The 21,464-nt window shown below is 37.6% G+C and overlaps 1 protein-coding gene across 2 annotated transcripts in view; it reads right to left on the bottom strand.

The window, feature by feature from the left end:
- Positions 1-20,697, bottom strand: part of Dach1 (dachshund family transcription factor 1) — a 380,594-nt gene extending 359,897 nt beyond the window's left edge. For both annotated transcript variants that reach the window (XM_052190808.1, XM_052190809.1), the window contains exon 1: positions 19,366-20,697. In XM_052190808.1, the coding sequence (XP_052046768.1) occupies positions 19,366-20,207 (842 nt within the window). In that variant the 5' untranslated portion in view covers positions 20,208-20,697. The remainder of the gene's footprint in view (positions 1-19,365) is intronic.
- Between the last annotated feature and the right edge of the window lie 767 nt (positions 20,698-21,464).

Here is a 21,464-nt window from a genome sequence, read left to right as displayed (position 1 = left end):
AAGATATATTAATAGTAAAATTACATGTAGAATTCTTTTATTGTTTCAGTGGGGTGGATTTATACTTCACATACATTTAGATAAGCACACTACTTGCAAAGCATTGTGAGACTTGCCCTAGAGGAAGTGCAAATGTGAAGAATGTAATTTAGTAGAAGACAGACAAACCATTAAGACAGAAGCCTTCACCTGAATCTTCAGCAATAAATGATTACTGTGGAAGAAGTAAAAAAAGAAAAAAGTGAATCCCATGGGGATATACTAATAGAATTTAAAGCTAAGTGATCCTGATATGCTTAAAATTATCATTTTAGGGCACATACTCACGAGGATTCCAAGAACTGACTTCATGACATCAAGTGTCGCTACATTAAAATGAAGTTATAAATGAATGGTGACCAGATCGCTGGACAATCAAACCACAAGACAGGGATAGGAGTAGCAGTGGAAGAGTCAAGCAACCAGTGCACACCAGTGAGCTCAATGATAAACAGGTTGAAAGTTGTAAAAGTTGCTGAATACTTTCCCAATATTAATTGTTGTAATTCCCAAAGCCACTCTCAAGAAGACAAAATGGAAGCTAACATTTGAGACCAACCAGGCTACATATAGAATCTCAAAAAATGCAAAAGAATAAAAATTAATAACAGTATAACTCATCTCTAAATATTATATAAAGGCACTATACCTGAGTCACTTCCTCTTAATTTAGTGAAAAAAATTAACAACTGTTTTTCTTTAATTGCTGAGACTACAAAAACATGGGTGTTCTCTTATTACTCATTACTTCGGTAAGACACTAAATATTTAATGAAAAATATCACAATTGACTTCTTACCTTATAGAGAGATCTCTCCGAACAGCAATAGCATCATTTTTTCCTGCATATTAGCCCAATGCAATGAGCACAATTTCCCATACTTCCCAAGGGTGAGAACATTGAAGAATTTATCCAACCAAGGAAGTTTCAAATAATAATAATAATAAAACTTTAACAATATGACAAACCTGTTTTTCCTATGGAATATAAGGATGCCTGAATATCAAGTTCTCTTTGACTGTGAAATAAAGTCATCAAAGACACGCTGAATCACTAGGATGGAAAGCAGATCCAGATGGTGACTGACATGGAATGATAAAGATGAATCTGAAGAACAGCCCATAAAGGAAAATAGAGGCCACCACAGACACTGACTGAATCTACAGGCTCTATTTACAACAGAATTAATGTCAATTCCAATTTTATGCCCAGACGAGTGGTTTTCAATCCCTAAAAGTTTCTATATCCAGTAGTAACAGGGCTTTATTCTGAACACAGTAAGTAAATAGAATTATGAAAGAGAGAGGAGACAGTGAACTAACATCTGTCAGGAAAGCACAAGGGGCAGGGGCGATCCAATTATTTCTGCATGTTACCATACCCCCTCAACCATCTAGATGTACAAAGTAGTCAGTAAAGCAGCACTGCAGTCATGTTTTAAATTATGTGTATATGTATGTGAATGGAAGTATGTATTCATGAGTTTAGGAGCACACAGTTGCTTAAAGATAACGTTAGATCCCCAGGAGTGGGAAGTTCAGCATTCTGTGCAATCCTAAGCAACTTAATCAACAGCTCTTATCTTGTTGCTTTTATTTTTAAATTCAGATCAAATGCAATTCTTAAGGCTATTATATGAAGATATAGGAAGCTATTATATCTAAAACGCTATGATGTCTTCTTAATAATAACCGCACACATAATTATCTAACTATATATGTGTATATAGGTGTACATACATACACACACACACACACACACACACACACACACACACTTGGTATGATCACTTAGTTAAAATTTTGGGGTAAATTAAGAATTATGATTTTTATAGTTCAAAATTAATATATGTAAAATTACAGGCAAGATCAAGTTAAAATTTCAAGTTAAAATTTTATAAATACATGTGTGTCTGTGCACATAACAAAGTTTCATTACTGGTGCCTAAATTATCACTAAAATATGGTAAATATTCATAAACTAGAGTATGTTTATCTTGTTCAATAAAATAAAAACAAAAATTCAGTAAGAAAGTCAACTATCTTTCCATATTTTATGAATATAGAAATAGACCCAGTGACAATGACAACTACACTTCGAACTGTATTTTATGAACTGTATTTCCAAATTTTATGTACACCAAGGATAATGCAGCAAAACAACAGCAAACACCTGCTTTTCTCTATGTCCTCTCCTCTGGAAAATTTTACACAGTACAACTTTTGTAGACAAATGTCAAGAAGAAAATCTTTCAGATCCAATTTCAACAACCTGCTAAGTTTCACGGTCTAATAGGGGAAAAATGATATGTATTATATAATTAATAAAAACAAATATGCTATAAATTTTCAGAGGCAGAATAGAATTCTGGAGTTTAAAATAAATAAATAAATAAGAAGGAAGAAAAGGTTTTGCCATATTCATAAAATATTTTCAGACTAAAAGATTAGAGAAAAATCATTATTTCAGGTCTATGGCATCCTTGATGATGAATACTTATAAATTGTATCTTTCTCTTAGAAAGATTTTGGACATTTGGTCATCATAGAATGCTCCGGACAACTTTAAATGAAATCCAAAGTTCAGCTATCCCTAATTTAAGCTTGTATAGACACTCCATCATGTACAGAAGTCACATGACTTTTTACTGGAAGTATTGACCTAATCTCCTACTATGTGTGTGCTGTAATCAAACATGTTTTCCCTTTCTTGTACCTCTAAGTATTAAACTTTTTAACCCATCATTCAAAATATATCTTTGAATGTAAATATTAACCAAACTTTAATAGATAACATAAGGTTATAAAAATTCAAATTTATACAATTTGAAGATTTATTTTAAATTTTCTTAGAAATGAATGCACAATGTAGCAAAAAGAACCAGAACACATTTTTCTTTATGATTTAAACTGGTAAAGAAATTTTAATATTTTAGATGGGAATCTAAGATAAAGTTTGAAAAGTATGACTTTTGAGCAACCATCATCACATCCTGTCCTCACAACTTTTGTAAGTACAGAGCTCTTACCATTGTCCCCATAGAGCATTTGAGTCTGGGGCTTGGGGTCAGCCACGTTAACTGTAAATATACTGATATAGGCAAATTATGAAATCACGTGTCCTAACTCTGTCTCAAGACTCCCAGGTGCCCTCAGGTAAGTAATCACATATACACAGATATTGTGATAACACAATTATTTGTATTAAAGGCAATTCCCCTTTTAAATATTGATAGCAGTATAGCACTTTCTAAAAATGATTCCTAAAATATGATTCTCGTGGCAAAGACTTTTGAAGGCTGTTTTCATGTGCAGCAGCATCCACTATTGCCAAAGCCTGATGTTACAGGTGTGCTGTAGTTCCAAATACTGACAGAAGCATCCAAAGCCGAGGGCCCTGCCTGAGCTACAGAAAGAGTCCAAGTCCAGTTTGAGCAATCCAGTGAGATCCAAATATAAAGAAAAAAAGAAGCAACTGCAAGATAGATCATTAATAGAGAACCTACTTTGAGTGCATGAGGTCCTAGGTTTAAACCTTACTACTAAAAGCAAAAAGAATTGATAACCTAACTAGCAAGAGTTGAAACAAACAGAACAGCAATAATCCCACTGGCAATGGCAACTCCACCTGGAAGCCACACCCCTGTAGTCTGTCAGCATTCATTTCAATAGTGACAGCAGAATGCCAGGATTGCGGGTTCATGCTCAGTGTGCTGTGGGCAGAAGACCATGCCTTTGCACAATCCAGAGGATCGATTGGTCCCAGTAAAATCTTATTTTAAGACTCTTTAAGGCACTGATTTATGCACAATTGATCTGATCAGCCAGGCAGTCAATGTGATTTATTAGCTAAGATGGTCAAAACTCCTTTTTCTCCTTTTTCAAGCAGTAGTAATTCACCTCATTAGAGGTAGGATCATTACAGGAAGCTACTGAGAAATAAGAACTTGAACCTGCTGGCCTGGCTTGCATTTCCCCCAATTTATGGATCTACCAAGAAGTCATAGTTAGGTATGAAGACCACAACTCCCATGCAGGCATGGGCACTAGTGACTGGTAATGCAGCTAGAGATGGATGCAGTGGATTAAAAGGGATGCTATTCTTCTTCTCTGGGCAACTCTTCCAGGCAGCACACATATTCATTTAGCCGCTTGAGAAATGCACACATTTGATTTCTAGCATAAATTTATTCATCTATTCATCCAGCAAGCATGAACAAATAACCTGCATTATTTTGTAATTATGGGGTTTAACTAAAGACAAGACTAACAATATAAATAACAGGGCTGACAGCCTACATGTGTGCATACATGCATCTACAACCTACTGAGTTCATTTACCATTGCTCACTGGTACTTGGACCCAAGACTATCCACTTTGAAATGTGGGTAGGGAAAATTCCACATGGTCTAACCCCTAGATGAAGAGATATAAGAAATCATTTGATATTGAGAGAAAGAATCAGTTTCCTCTAGAGACAAACTCTTCAGTAGGAGACTACAACTCTTGTATAGCACAAATTCTCCTTTCTTGCTGTTACGACATATTCCACAGAAAGACTTAATACTCTTAGTCTTTACTAATTATTACCTACCACCTTAAAGTTCATAATGAAATAATTAGCAGTTGAAAAACACAGTAAAACTTGAACATAGTAAGAACCACTCTACTTTGGACTGAATTGTTGCTCAATAGCTCCTGGCCTTCTCATTCAGTCTAGTCTACAGCTAGAGACCAAAAATATTGCCATGCATGAGTTGTATGTATTATACACTAACTTGGCAAGCATTCCATATCTCATAGCATTTCCAAGAGACAGAGAATCTTCATTGGGGGTTCCTTACTTCACTATATACTATATAAAGTCTAAAAATACACTTGATTTTAAAAATTTTACATTTTTCTTAAACCCACTTAGGTTCATTTCTATATGAAACTATAATGTATAGCCACTACATTTGATTTCCTCTGACAAATGACTCCTTTATAATATGTAGAGTTAACACACAACTCTTAAGAGAAACATTGTGTTATTAATGTAAAACAAGATAAAAAAATGTGGTAATTTGAAAATTATACTTCTGATTTCATAACTCAGGAGATACACCTGTCGCCAATACCATAATGGCATGTCAAAAGGTCAAACGTAAGTTTAGGTGTTGTGTTCCTTAATAGAAAGTGGGGTAGGGTAGGAGAGTACAGAGGAGTCGGGTATGTGTGCCCGATTAAATGTGTGTTTGTATGGGCACACATTTGTGCTGTGCTCTGTGTCTGTCTTTGCAGTCATATGTTCACTCCCAGAAATACTTAGTAATTTACATTCACATGGTTTACTTTCATATGATTTATATTACATGATGTACATTACACTGGTAATATTGTATTATAATTGGTTAATGATGTATCATTTACCAATTTAAGTTCTTCATTTAGTCCTATTCATAAAACAAAACTTTTTCTATGTTACGAAGAACTTCACTGAATAGTTTCTTTTCTTTTAGAGAACTGTTTTTCTTAGCATCAGTTCCATAAATAGAATGTGACACCCCAGGGAGAATACGGGGTAGTTTCTGAGTGGATTTCTGGTTGTTGAGATGTATTCACCCTCAGGAATTGTAAACTACAAAGAACATACAACTCAGCAAATACTAGCAGAGCACATCCCAGCTCAAACCTTATTGCTTTAACAAAATCCTTGCATTCTCTCATCCAATTTAAATAAATGGGTCTGCAGTGATGACAAAGCAACAACTGACATCACAGTCTATACAATGCAGGGCTTCCATTGGTGCCGCCATTAAATAAGGAATATAATGTCATCATCATATGTAACTCGATTATAAAATGGAATATTGTCCAGGAATGTTCACTGGGGTTCTGCGATGGTATAAATCTCTCCATGTGCAATCTCCACTTAGACTTCACACTTCCATGGTGAGAGTGCCAATGAGGGTGTTCCATCAGACATTCCTGGGAGCTGTCTGGCCAATAGGAGTAGTCTGAAATGGTTCCCTAATCACTATTGAAATCACTGATAGTAGTGTCTGTCTACACTATGACAGACAAAAGCTGAAATGTATTAAACACTGCAATCCATCATCCTGCAGATGGGGAGCAGGAGCCAGGGAGCTCAGAGGCACTGACTACCCGCTGCTTAACAAAGGCTGGAGTCCTGACAGTTCAGTCATGTCCTGGCTCCTCGCTACCACTCCTCCATCTAAGATGAATGAGTGTAATCAGTGAGGGAGAAAGCCTGCTGAGGGCTTCAAATTCAAACATTGTTACATTTAAAGTGCTGTGCTTTAGCCTTTATCAGAACTGTTCTTAAACAGTTACCTTCAACTACAAGATTAAGTGTATGGATGCATGAATGAATGAATGAATGAATGAACTAATGTATGAATGTATGAATGAAGTATGGCTTCAGAAAGTAAATTCTTAGAAAATACTTCACTCACATACTGCTCAAGATTGGAGAACTAGCTTTAAAACAACGTTGCCTATTTGAAGGACACCAGATAAAAGTCTCTCAAGGTTAAATTTATATTGAAACAACTGACTATTAATGTTCCCTTTGAATGACTGAGACAGTACTATTTTGAAATAAGTGCCAAGTCGAAACAAAATATCAACTGCTAAAGTTCAGTTCATTTTCCATATTTGTTTCTAGTAAGTACACAGGAACCTTAAAATAGCCAAAGGGAGAAAAAAGCCCTCAACTGCTAACAGCACATTAACAAAGTATAGAAAGGAAAGACACTTTTCTTTGGATTTCAGCCTTGTCATTTCCAATTTTCTGCTCCTTGGACATGCTTGTATTCAAATTCTGGAACATCTATTCAGCATATCAATCCTAATTAGACAATCTGGGTCTGGAAAGGATGAGAGCCGGGTCATTTGCATAATTTAATCATAAATACTCAGTGATACATATTTCCAAATGCATTTGTACAATTATCTTTTCATCCTTGGGGCAATGGTATTAATATGATTAGGCAATATTTCTGGAAAAAACAGACAAGTATGCACTCTTTTTAACTGCAGCTTAAGGCGATATGAAAAATTAATTAATTTCTGAAGAAAATCAATTTCTCTACGTGACCACATTAGACATCGCTAAAGCAAGACTCGGAAGGCACTCTCAATCACGGCATCCTATCAGACCCTTCTAAACTCTGATTAGTATGTGAACAGCTCAATAGAAAAAAACTGTAATGTATCAAAGAGCATCTTAAATTGTGAAGAGATCTCCTGCTCACCTTCCTGTCCAGCGTCCCTCTCTCCTTTACTTAAAGGAATTGTTATTTAACCAGTCAATGAGAAGCCTGTGCTTTCGGTGTGAACTCATCTCGAGTGATCTTTTATTAATGTACATTAAGCAATTTCAAGGACAACAGGATAAGGTTACTTCTGAAATGCTTTCTCAAGAAACGGATTTATATTCTTCTAAAATAATCATAACTCACATGAGACTGTTTATCAAGGAAAAAAATAGATAAGCTAAGTCATCTTGAAAGTATCACTGTCAGAAGGAGGGCGTCGTCACTTTCTCTGTAGAGACAGAAGAACCCAGGTGGCTAATCTGATTTTTTAAAAAGAGATTCTGCTTTGTATGTTAATTAGCGACAAAGAAAGAAGTGGCATTTGTGAGTTTAAATACACTATTCTTTCCTTTACAATCGAGCAAAAAAAGTAGAAACTGCAGCATGCAAATATTCAATATTCATTTAATTTGCATAAAGGTGCTTGAACAAATTTTTGATTCTAACAAGCTCATTTTTCATGCGTTTTGTCTTTCATCCTAATCTAGCATCTGTCATTCCTTTTTGAAGTTATTATCGGCCCAGTTCCCTCTGGGACACGGTTGCTGGGTGACCGGTATCTTAGCACCCACTTTGACAGGAACAGATGTGAATCTGATCAAGAGATTTCCCAGGGGTACCTGAAATCACAAACAACTTTTGTGGAAAACAAACAGCGTTCCTGTCGTGGGCCCTCCTTCAGTCCTGTCCCCAAAAGAAAGAGCAAGAAAGTTTATCCCAGATCAAATATACAATCATTATGTTATTTCCTAAACCTGGAATAAAATACCTTAATAGAAAGAAGTGCTATTTTCTTACTGGAAGTTAACAAACAAAACAATAGTTTAAAACACAGTTTCTTGTTTGTTTGTTTGTTTGTTTAATCTTAGCCATATGCTTATAGGTAGATATTATGGTAAAGTGTTCCTATCTCCTTTATAATTTTGCATAACTCTTTCCCAAAAATGAAATAGGAATATTAAAAAGGATAGTTCATATTATAAGGGTATTCAAGGAATTTAATTTGTTGTCTGAGAATATGTATTTTAAATTCCACATACAAGCCTGAAATGATAAGTATTAATCTATTTTTTAAAAGAATTGTACAAAAAGATAGGTTTCCTTCTCTCATACACTTTTACAGAGCTTTTAATGTGCTTTTTTTTTTTCAGATTGCATGGTGTGGGTACCATCAATCATTATTAGAAATAGAGTTTCAGGGTGCCATAGGGAGACAAAAAAGGTCGTAGAAACTTCCCCTCACTGACCACCACTGCAAATGTCAGAATAGGTTGCCTTTCTTGCAATAGCTTATTCTTAACATTAAGAAACTCCTGATCTATCTTTTCCCCCTCTCTCCATAACAGTTTAAATCCTGTAACTAGCCAAGGAAAACTTTCAAATTAAACAAAATATATAATCAGATGTATATATGGCATTAAGGATATTTCAGAAAACATTCCGTATCATTGATTTAGCTTATCAACTTTCTTTGCGTGGTAGGCATCAAGGCAAGACTGGAGAGCTGCTGGCCTCCCCTGAAAGCTCTGTGTTACATAGCATTCAAAGTAAGTAAATAATGTATGCTTATCATCACAAATTATCTCTCCTCGGTGAATATGAGTTATGCTAATTAAGATTATATATAAAAATTCTATTATTCTAATTATATAAATATTTTATATTATGTATAAGACATTTCTGTGTCTCCATCCCTTGACTCAAAAATGTGACTCATTACAGATCAATAAGCAGTAACAGTTCATCTAAGAGGCCTTATTGATATTAAAGGTAAAAGAAGCAAGTACTAGTTCAGATTCCTTTTGTTTTTAAATGGATGAGTGGATATGCTCACTTCCAATCCAAAGTTTAATTATAAAGTTACTAAAATTTTCTAATAGGTCCAGCATTTGTGATTTACTATACTATTTATAAATAGTGTTTTAGTATATAGATTTTAGTAAATAGTAAGTCAAACTATCAGAAAAATAAGCATTGTTTCATCTCTCTGTAGGCATTCAATAGTGTAGTTTCATAAGCAAAGAGATTATGACCCTCCAATTATTTATGTAAATCACACATTTGAACATGTAGTAAAATGTTGTGTACTTGTGACACTGGGAAAACCATTACACATTTTATATATATACATACATATTATTATAGTATATTACTATGTATATATTATATATGTATATAAATTGCTAAGAACAAATCGTAACTTTAGATTTCCAACTTGAACCCACTCTACACTCCAATTAAAGCCAACTAAAATACAAGCAGCTTCTGTGTGCTCCAATGGCCAGAGACCATGTTCACTTGTTTCTAATGGAGATAAAATTAGGTCCTCTTGAAACTCTACTGAGCATTTCAACTCAAAACAAAATAAAATCATAAAATACCACACTAAGGAAACTGAAACATATTCATATAAAATCTATATGCTCAAAGATTATAACAAGAAAATTTTCCTTTAAAATATTTTCTTCTACTTAAATTATGTCACAACTGGAGAGAAATTAAATATAAAAAATGAATTCATATTCTAATTAAATAAATTTTGGTTCAAGCCCCTTAAAGCTAGGAAACATATATAAAAGACATATTTTATTTAACTAATACTATAATAACACAAGTAAACTTAAATAGCTCCAATTTTTATACTAATGATATTTTTAAATTTCATAAGTATATCAGATTCCCTCTATGGTAGCCAAACAGGTGTTCTATCCCCACCCCCTATCCCCAAATCAAATCCAACCCACCAGGCTCCAATATTAAGGTTTGAATTGGGATCAGTTCATTGTTTTCCCATGGGGTAACTTGTATAAATGTAATTCTATGGTTTCATAAAAGCAGGTCAAGTTTCTATCCCTGGGGGTCTTTTGGCAATTTGAAGCATGGAAGCTCTCTTCCTGGCTACAAGTTCAAATCTGCATGTCCTGTCATATGTGTGTAAAGACAGAAAGGAAGAGAAGTGGTAAATCCCCTCACTGGTCAAAGAGCTCTTACAAGGTAAGAATAAACGGATCAGAGCTATCAAGCCAGAGAGTAAATGAAACCACTTTAATTACGTATCTTCACATATTGCACACCAGATGATGTGAAATGTTAGTGTACCAATATTTATTTCTATTTGAGTTACCAAATAAAAAGATGAACTTCCTGTAAAATTAATGAGCATAAAGTTTTTCTACTATGTTCAATTTTGGGTTGAATCCTCTGTAATTCTAGACTCATTAGATAAAGTTGAAATTTTTAAATGGGCAAGTTGTGTGTATGTGTGTGTGTGTACATATACATATATACATATACATACACATACACATATACATATACATGGTGTATGTATTTAAGCATTTTTCTATCTTGCAAAAAAAATCGTGTGCATCCTTGCCCTTTTAGCACTAATATAACAACTTGACAAGTGCCATGTACTGATTGAGAAAGTGATTGATTTCAACTTATCTGGATCTTTACCAAGTGTTTTCAAAGACAATTACAGTCTGGTGCAAGAAGTGGTAATACACATCTCCTTATGTAGACATAAAGATTAACCCATTGACCTCCTCCTGAGCAGCTCACTGATGGCAAAGCTTTTAAAGAAACTACTTCTCTTCAGGTTATGAAATGATTTTCTCATAGTGTATCCACTGATTCTAAAAGACAAGCATCCTCTAAAGTTCAAAAATGAATTAAGTAAAGCAGCAAAAACATTGAAGTAAGATCACCAAGCACATTTAGTGCTATTTCAAAATGTCTAATGTTTTGCATCTAATCACATTATCTATTCATACAAATAATTCTCATTGGTACACTCTAATTAGGGAATAAGCATCACATTGTAGTTATGACAAAAATAAACACAGGAAATTCATTAAATTTTAGTTATTGTCCTAATAGTGATAGACCCTTATATGATTTAATTACATTTTTAATATTTAAATGCAGGTTTCTAATTCTTTACTCTAAAATTAAATTTTATTTCATTGTGTAAAGTAAGACTTTTTATGTATTAAATATATTTTATGCTTTATGGAATGCCAATGAGCAAACTAAGGATAAGTCTAGTGTAAGTCATTGTTCCCTGGCCTATATCCAACAGTTGTTATGGGTGCATGTGTACATATATGTAAAGATTTTCTTCTAAATATATTAAGATTATTTACATTGGTATCAAGTGGAATAAAATTTACATAAATAAAATTAGTCCTCAGAGATATCACCAAACTATTGGTAAAAGTTTTACACCTGTTGCACCTGCAAGTAAAGTTATGCTAATATAACATGCATGGCTGTCATTATGAATAAGAAATGGTTTAAGTCATTCTCTTAAAGTTCAAAGGTCAAGCTAACACATGTCTACCTCAAGAAATATCCCTTCTGAGAATAAGGTTAAACAAAGTTTAAAGATTTAAGCTGTGAAAAGAGAATGGAGGTAAAAGTATCAGCTGATTTTACCAGAGCTGTAATGAACTCAACGGTTTCACCTTCAAGTCATTTACTTGATTGGCACATCAATGGGATGTCTTTAGAATAATAATACTATTATTAGTACAGACTCTTAATTGTTGCTAGTAAAAGTTCAGAATATTGTTTATGACTTTAAGAAAATACTTTACATGCCATGTGAATAGAATATTTCTTGATTAATATTAACATCGCTTTCTTGTTTATATATGACCAGCATGCCTTACCATGCATTAAGAATTGTCCCAGAAGTTTCTATGTTCCTATTATGTATCTACCTCCCAACTGGACAAATTTCCTGATATATAATGTGATAGTCCTTGATAAAAGACTGTTTTTCCTATTGTGCTGGGAAAAGCAATCTAGCTAAGTAGAAGTATTCGATACTATATAAAGCCAAAGACAATTCAACATTGTGTATTGTTCCTTCTTTGTATTTACTTTATTCATTTCTACTAAGGAAAGATAGCATCATCCAATCTGACTCATAAAACCTGGATACCACTGCCTATTTCAGAGCTCACTTTTGTGAAAGTCATGTTTTAACAGTACATAAAATTTTGGTCAAATAAACACACTGTTTTCAAATTTCTCTCCCAGACTTTATATGGTTTGTGTGTAGGAACTGTGCTGCAGAAACAAATACAGAAGAAAGAAAGAAAGAAAGAAAGAAAGAAAGAAAGAAAGAAAGAAAGAAAGAAAGAAAGAAAGAAAGAAAGAAAGAAAGAAAGGAAGGAAGGAAGGAAGGAAGGAAGGAAGGAAGAAAGAAAGAAAGAAAGGGAAAGGAAAGGAAAGGAAAGGAAAGGAAAGAAAAGAAAAGAAAAGAAAAGAAAAGAAAAGAAAAGAAAAGTCTCATAAACTTTCTCTTCTTATCTAGCTAAAACTGTACCCTTGGCCAGCATACCTCCCAGTCCTTGGTAAACACTCATCTAGCATGCTTCTCTACTGTCAGCTTTTAAAGATTCTATACATAAGTTCGTTCACTAGTTTCCTCCTGTGCCTGGCTTATTTCAATTAACATCTTCCAAGAAGTGTGGGTGCATTCCAGGTATTGTAATCTGTCTAGAAAATGACAGTTTTGAATTCTGAATTTAGATTCCTATTCTCCATCTACTTCTTCTCATTGCTCTTAAAACTTATTTCTGGCTATGCACCAAAGGTTTGCTATGTTGCATAGTTTAGAATACTAAATTACAAAAAAAAAAAAAATACTAAAAATTACCATAAGAAAAGTAAGACCAATTAAATGACATAGTGAGATTTCCAGTTTAAAAAGTTGTACTTTGCAACCTGCAATCAAATCTCACATGACTAAAAAGACAATAGAATTGCAGATTGAAATATTTGACCAACATTAAGTCATTCGTGATCAGATTACCAAAATATTTCAATTTTAGCAAACTTCATCCATTGAAAAGTATAGTATCTAATCTAGAAAATCTAAATATGAATTTAGTAATTGGGAAATTATGAATGCTGTCTTCTTCTGTATTAAATCCATCAGTGTGTACGAAGACAATTCCAGTGCACCTGACTTGAAGCCCTTCTCTTGGTTGATGTGTTAACTTGACTCATTTTCTCATAGGACTGGACTTGTACTTATAAAGAGACAGTATGCAAAAGTTAATCATTCAGTGCCTACAACTAAGCAGCAATGAACAGACACGTCACAGACCATCAAAAGTCTTTGAAATGAATTAATAAGTGTGTGTGGTATGTGTGTGTGTGTGTGTGTATTAAGCATGTTAATTCAATAACAGCTTATTAGAACAAACCAGAACTATCTTAATCTGGATATTTCTGGCTTCCAAAAAAAAATAGCCAATAAAATACACTTTAAAAAAAATAAGCTATTCTACCATAAAAATATTTTACCTAAAACATTTCTAGGAAATTTCAAAGGAAAGTAAATGAGTTTTAATGTTATGTAAGTTTGGGTTTGCAGAGAGCTTTGCTAGGTTTGAGGTAAATATATCAGTTTAGTAACAGACTTTTGTACTAGACTCTAAGCTCAATTAAATGCTTTTTTTAAAAATTCAATATTTCCTACTTTGAATAACAATGAACACAACAAATCCAATAGAGAAGAGGCATCTTGGTGTGATCTCAAAGGCTGAAAGTGTGAAAGCTTGTCTAGCTTATTTTAGTTGGGGTATTTATGTAAGCATTTATTCTTATGCACAATACCTCATACAGACCAACTAGAACCCACTACCTTGCCTTACAAACTGATACATGCTAGCCTAGCCTAGCAATGAGAGCCTCATCCTACTCTTTACAAGTTAAATGTAACATGTTGAAACCTGGGATGAACCCCGTTTAAACACTTAGAAACTTATCAGCCTCATGTTTCCTACTATTTCCAAAGCACATAATTCCCTATGACGTTTTTTGGGTTGGCAACCTGAAAGTGATAACGAAGTCGAAATGTAGCAAAGCGCATAAAACACACTTAAAATCAAATATTTAACGAGAAGCAGAAAACTCACCTGTGTCTACTTAGAAGGCATGTTTTAAACTGTTCTCTTCACGCAGAGATTCAAGAGGAAACAAAGTGCAACCTGTGAGAGTTCCAGTTCTAGTGAATTTTGCAATAGCTGTATTTTGTGATGCCAATACAATGCTATTCAAATAACTATTTTACTTGATTGACAAAGACAATTGCAGGAAACAATTGAATAAAATACCTCGAGAAGGTAATGTAATACTGATTGAGAGTCAAATCACTTTGTGGTCTTAAAATGACAACTACTTGGTAGCAGATTAAGCTAATTTGCAAATGCTACTTGCATCCCAGAAACAAACATCAAACGAGAAACAATAAACCATATTATGTTTTTGTATGTTGGTGAATCACATGTAGTAAATCGCCAAAGAAAGGAGTGATTTATGCTCAAGCCTTGCCAGGACTTTAATCAATATTGGGTGTCACATCCCAGGGGACAAGGAAAGCAAGTGAGGAAAAAGAGGTGTCTAATATTTGTCTCACTAATTTACATGCAACTCCCATGAAATGCAGTACATTAAAAAAAAAAACAGCAAGCATTGACGAATAAAGAGGTTATTTTTAAAAAATCTGTATCAAATGTATTAAATTTTGTGTAAAGAAACTGGGCATGTGTTAGGAAACTGGGCATGGAGAGAATATTTGAAGCTATAAAATTAAAATATTATTTATGAAAATTAAATTTATTTTATCATAACATTTACTAAATGTATTTTTTCTAAAAAGCAAACAATTTATAACTATGCACATTTTTGACAATAACTATATTTGAGATTAACTGCAAGGAACATCTTAACAAATATTAGCTACATAACTCAAACACTTATAGTCTATTCTACAAGGTGATAGTCTCATCTCCCATTAATATATTAGTAATTAAGACATAATTTTCTAGCATTTGTAAACCTGAAAGAAATAAGTTATAAATCCCGACTAGCTTCCATATTTTATGGCTTGGTCATCTAATCATGTCGCTTTCTGTTTGAAATGTTATAAAATGAGACACTTGGTTTTATAGGAATTGTTAATCTACCATAGCACAAATACTTCAAAAGCATAGTTACTTCACACGAAATAATTCTTGAATGTCTCTGTGCTAAGTATCATGATTGTCTGTCAGAAGTGAGTGAGTCTGGATTTGTGTTGAAAGTCCCACATCAATGCAAAGCAGACAACGGGGAAAATGTTAAATAAATACTGCCCCAGCATTCTATCTTTATTAAAAACCCTTGACAAGAAAAATAAAGCAAAGAATTACTGGAAAATCTACAGTTCTTACAGTAAAACTGTATTCAGACTTTGACCCTGAAACATAAAAGGCTTGGCATATCTTCCAATTTATGTTTATGGATAGCATCTACTTTAAAGACAAAAGAATGTTATTTATGAATATATGTGTATATATGTAAAAGGTTGAATGAGGTAGTCTGTTTAAATGAAAAACTTTGGAAATCTCAGGCTACACAGAAGCCAAGTCGTAGTCTGGCTTAAAAAAAAAAAAAAAAAAAAAAAAAAACAGAAATAAAATCATCTTCCAAAAATCAAGACAACAAGCATTTCAGATAACAAATGTAAGATTCACTTTTCATTCCATGAATTCACAGAAAAAAAAAATCAAAGTTTAATCCAAATCTACAAACAAGCAATTGACTGACACAAACAGACTTGACCATGGACATAATGACTTTTTGTTGTTGTTATTTAATGGTTAGCAGTTAATTAACTGACCTCCGCTGCAACAGCCAAGTTCAGACAACTAATGTTTAGTTTTAAAATAATAATTGTAGGAAACTGACCAAGGTCAGACTTTGTCTTTTAACAACTTTCAAATGGATTTCCTTAGATTTTCTTTCATGTTTTGAGACCTGTATTTTTTTTTTTTAGCTTTACTATCTAGAAGATGACAGCGCCTTTTTCTTCTCCTAGAGGTAATGACAGATGGCTTCAACATTTATTCTAATTTTCATAGAGAGCATACTAATTCAATAGCCCCGAGCAAATTAAATAGACTTTAAATTTTGCTACTGTTTCTGAGTCACTCTCAAAAAGTTTATTAATGTTTCTTTCCTTTAGCATCACTTTTTAGCATCCTAAAATTCCCTAGAATTTAAATATTGTTGAGTCCTCATAGATATATATCCTATAAGCAGCTGAGAATACTAAAATATAATGTCACAGATACACTGTTACAGGGCACACAATGTATACACAGCACACAATGTTTATCTATATAACTCATCATATACAAGAGACGTTATTACTTCTTCTATATTTTCAGTAGCACAATGAACAATCTTTTCCTTGGTCTGTTAAATACGCAGAACTGAAAGAAACTAGGGTGAAAGATATCACTCTAATCTAGATTAATAAAAAACGAAATCTTAACACCAAAGCATAAAACAGATTTAAATGAAAAAAATTAGTTTTCAGGTTCAAAGTATCAAGCTATTGCTTTCAAAATAAAGAAAGGAAAGGATAATCCTTATAATTAGCATTAAACTATTAACGTGGTAACATGCAACTTGTATATTTTGGTGAGAGAAAGTTCAAATGCAACTTTCCATTTCTTGCCCTGTGGCCGTGTTGGGAGAACCTATGTTTGTGCATTCACATCTTCTCAGGATAACTAGCAGAATTTCCATGGATTTAAGTTAAGCAGGCTCTTTAGTTAATATATAAAGTCAAAATGTAATAGTCAGTCAGCACTTTCCCAGCCTAAGAATCCCTTGAAGTAGGATTTTAGAACAAAACACTTAATTACAAAATATTAAGGCCAAATGAAATATAATTAGGGTACAGATGAGATATTTTTAAAGGGATACATAATTCTACTGGGTTTAACTGATCTTTGGCCTTGCAACTTAAGACACCAGAACTGCTGGGAACCTCTGGGAAGGAAAAAATGTAAAGAGGAAGAAAAGAATGGTGATGGGGGGACCAGAAAGAGGAGGAAAGAAAGTAAAAAGAAAACTTTTGTTAAAAAGTAACTTTAAGACTATCCTCCATTTATATGACCAAAACTACCCTTTAAAGTCTTGGCATTATAACATCACAGAGTCATTATAAGGAGTTTCTCACAGGGTGTGTGTGTGTGTGGTGTGTGTGTGCGTGTGTGTGTGCGCGCGCGCCTGCACATATGTAAAATGACTGTTGAATATCCAGCACCAGAAACACAATGGATGTTGGGAGCAGAGCAGACATTTTCTTAGTAAAGCTGAAAGCTGCAGCTGCGTCTCAATTTGTCACAGAGTCAATGTGACAGCAGCAGAAGTGTCTGACCTGACTTCCAGTTCTACCATGTTTTGTTCATAACTCTACAACAATGTTCTGGTTGCTTCTGGTAGTTTTTACGACAGGTTTTGGACAAATATGTTATCTTCTGGACAACCAAGAATGACAGTTATCTGACTAAATGACACTTAGCGATCAGCATGCCCACCCGCACCCACTGCCATCTGGCCATCCGCCGGATCCAGGAGAAGCATGTGTGCGCGCACGTATGCGCGAGCGACACACACACACACACACACACACACACCAGCTGAAATAAGAGGTCAAGACAGGAACATCAAATAATGACAGAAAATAATTTCTGGCTAGGTCAGTTAGGTTTGGATGGAGTTCCAATCTTTTCCTTTTTGGTCCCAAGCTCTACTGAAGAATAGTCTCAAAGAAATAGCTGGTAGCTTTGTGCCTCCATTTTCTTCTTGTCTTAGCTATTGCCTTCTCCCCTCTCCTGTCCAGTTTCCTTAGCCCTGCTAAGACCCCCTGCTTTCTTCCCTTCGCCATTAAGCTTATTTTAAAGGTACCAAAGTTGTTATACAAATCTTTTCACCCAATTCCCAAGTGCCTGCTTATGATCTTCAACTTTCCCTACTCTCTTTCTCTCAGAACCTCTGAACTTATCCCTCTGCCAGCAGCTGGATCATTTCTACCCCGAAACTCACAAGTTGCCCCACTCCCGCCCCCTCTCGGTAGATCCTCCCCCAGTGAGCGTTCATTAGCATAAAACTGGTTGGGCCAGGGACTGTCCCAAGGCCACCTCGGTGGTGCACGTGCTTTACCAAGGAAGACTAGGAGAAAAGTATTCAAGCCTTTAGCATCCTATGGCAAAATGTACACCTGCTCCTTTCCTGAGCTACTAAACTCAGAAAAGAAAAGTGGAAAGAAAAAAAGAGAAAGAAAGAAGACCGGCAAATCGCACTTTGAAAAGAGGGCAAGCAAGTCCTATTCTTTCTTCCCCACCTCTCCAATTCAGCTTCCAAGAGTCTGGGGCACCAGGTCATCACCTAAAGAACAAAAACGTGTTTGTGCCCTCGCATCTGCCCCGGGAAAAACGTACTTCTTTTCTCTTTTCACACACACACACACACACACACACACACACACTGCACGCACACAAAAACCCCTCCCCTACATAAGCTCCCTCTGGGATGTGGGCTTGAACTCTCGGATTACCCTTGCCCTTCTCAGCGCCCCGGTACTGCTCCCCTGTGGACTTCTCAGCGGGCTCTCAGCTGCCAGCCCACCCTCTTTTCTTACTTAGAGGTGCCCCCTATCCCAGAGCGCATCCCCTAGTTTCGGAACCCTGCGTTGCGGGATCAGGGTCACGACCTCCCTTCAGTCCCAGAGGTGCCCAGAGGCTTCCGGAGGAACCCAGGTCCCAGGAGTGCACACTCAGGCAGTAGTGCCCGGAATGGGTGCAGGTCACCAGCGCGACCGGGAAGGGGTTGTGACTCTTGGGAAGGCACCTTCCTCCCGTTTCCCACTGTGCATCCCAAGCTCAGCGGCAGCCCAGTCCGAATGCCCTGGGGAGCACCAGGAAGACCTGGCCGGCACAGAGCCGGCCGCGAGCGGTGCGGACTTGTCCAGGAGATCGGGCGAAGGAGACTAACCCCGGGGACGGACAGGAGAGGGCCGCGCTCGCCAGCCAGGGCGCGCAGCTCGCGGACGCGCTGAGCGGGCGGCGCCGGGAAGGGAGCAGGGGAAGGGCGAGGAGGAGGGTGGGAAAGGACCTGGGAGACTGGAGGTTCCCCTCCGCTCTTTACCTGGCATTGGTGCAGTCATTGTAGAGGGTCTCGAAGTCCTTCCTGGAGATGAGTTTGCAGCGGTTCACTCCGGGCTGGATGGCCCCCAGTCCCCTCAGGATGCGAACCTGTTCCACATTGCACACCACGGGCGTGATCTCCAACCGCTTCAGCTTGGTGTAGACGGTGTGCAAGCCCCCCACCAAGTGCTTCAGGAACAGGTCGAAAGCCTGGGGCAGGCAGATCAGCTCGCAGCCCTCCACCGTGAAGGAAGCCACTTTGGCCCCTCTCAGATCCACCATTTTGCACTCATTATTCTGGGGGGTGTTTTCCACTGGGGACGGGGTTGAGTACACGGGTTTCCCAGGGAGGGGGCCGCAGCTGCTGCTACTACTGCTGCTGCTGCTGCTACTGCTGCTGCTGCTGCTGCTACTGCTGCTGCTGCTGCTACTGCTGCTGCTGCCGGTGCTCGCGGTGATGGGGGTGCTGGAGGCGCCGCTGCCGCCAGCGCTAACGCCGCCGCCGCCGCCGCTGCTCCCGGCCGCCAGGCTGGGGTTGCAGTTGCTCCCGCCGCCGCCGCCGCCGCCTCCGTTGCAGCCGCTGCCACCGCCGCCTCCGCTGCCGCCGCCGCCGCCACCAGGAGAGGTGACTGTGGCCGCCGCTGAAGAAGAAGCAGAAGAGGCAATGGGCTCCGGCCGGAACAGAGTTGGCCCAGACGACGCCGGGGGTCCGATGGATGGAGCCGGAGACGAGGTCGCCGAGGAGGTGGAGGTGGTGGTGCCAGAGGAGGAAGCAGAAGTAGAGATCGGGGGTTGAGGGGGGACCAGCTGGGTCGGAGGGATCAAAGCCGCCGGCACTGCCATGGTCACATATAAGGGGAAACAGAAGGAGGAGAAGCGAGGGGGAAAAGTTGCCACACACCTCCCAGAGGGGAAGGGGGAGAAAGGGGGACAAGGATCGAGGGGGGCAGAGACAACAAGCACTCTAGGAAGGAACCCTAGTTGGAGAGAGGGAGAGAAGAGGAGAAAAGGAGGTGAGGGTAAGAAAGAGCGAGCGCAGGAGGGGCGAGCGCGAGAGGCGCTCGAGAGAGAAACGCACAAAAGTGTCCCGCAAGTCGAAATGCGAGTCCTCTCTCGGGGCTGGGATCGCGGGCTGCTCTGGGGGGGAGGCGGGGGGGCGGGGAGGGTCGGCTGGTGGTGTGTGGGTCCCGCTCTAGCACAAAGTTAAGGATGAAGGTGAAAAGGAGGAGGGTTGAGGGACTTGGGTTCTCCCTGGCAAGTACATTGATCAAAGATTGAGAGGGGAATGACAGAGAGAAAATGAGCGGAAAGTGCAGGCTGCCGGCTGGACGAGTTGTTGTTGTCACACGGTGCAGAGGGGAGGAGCTCCGGATACTTGAAATACCCTTTGAAGCCGCGAAAACCTCACTCACTAGTATTAACCCAAATTATCCAACCAGGAACTCGGAGCACAGACTCCAGGAGCGCGAGACGGAGGAAGGGGGTGGGGTGGGTAGAAAACCGGAGGGAGGGTGGGGGTACGGAGAGAAAGGGTGGGAGGAAAGCCCTAGAAATGCCGGGGCCCAAGAGTGGTGCTCAGAGAGAGGGAGAGAGGGAGAGAGAGAGCTGGTCACCTACTTCTCTCGCGCTGCTGCTACCGTTACATTGCCTGCCACCTACTCTGTGGCTTCCGAGAAGACTCTTAGCTCCCACCCCCGACCCCTCCCCACCAAAAATCTTCTGAGCAAAGCCTCACGACTCAAAGAGCCAGCGGCACTGCCAGCTCACCTTCAAGGACTTAGGATAACACACACACACACACACACACACACACACACACACACGGGCATTTGTGCAAGCAGTTACAAAAGGAAACACATCCCAGCTCATGACTGTTGAGCAATTATTTATTTATTTATTTTTAGGAAAATTCACATGTAAGCAGAGTGGACTGTTTTGTGTATCTGAAGGGTTTTTTTTTTCTATATAAACAATGTTTATATGAAGATAGAGAAATTTCAGGAGAGTTTTCAAGCTGCGGGAAGAAAGTCACTTAAGAATAATGGGTGCTCCTGATAGAATTCCTTATTTCTAGTAGACTGGAAATACAGTGGATTACAA

Source organism: Apodemus sylvaticus, chromosome 8, assembly GCF_947179515.1.
Source record: "Apodemus sylvaticus chromosome 8, mApoSyl1.1, whole genome shotgun sequence".
Taxonomy (NCBI): Eukaryota; Metazoa; Chordata; class Mammalia; order Rodentia; family Muridae; genus Apodemus; species Apodemus sylvaticus.
This window is presented reverse-complemented; position numbering and strand designations above follow the sequence as displayed.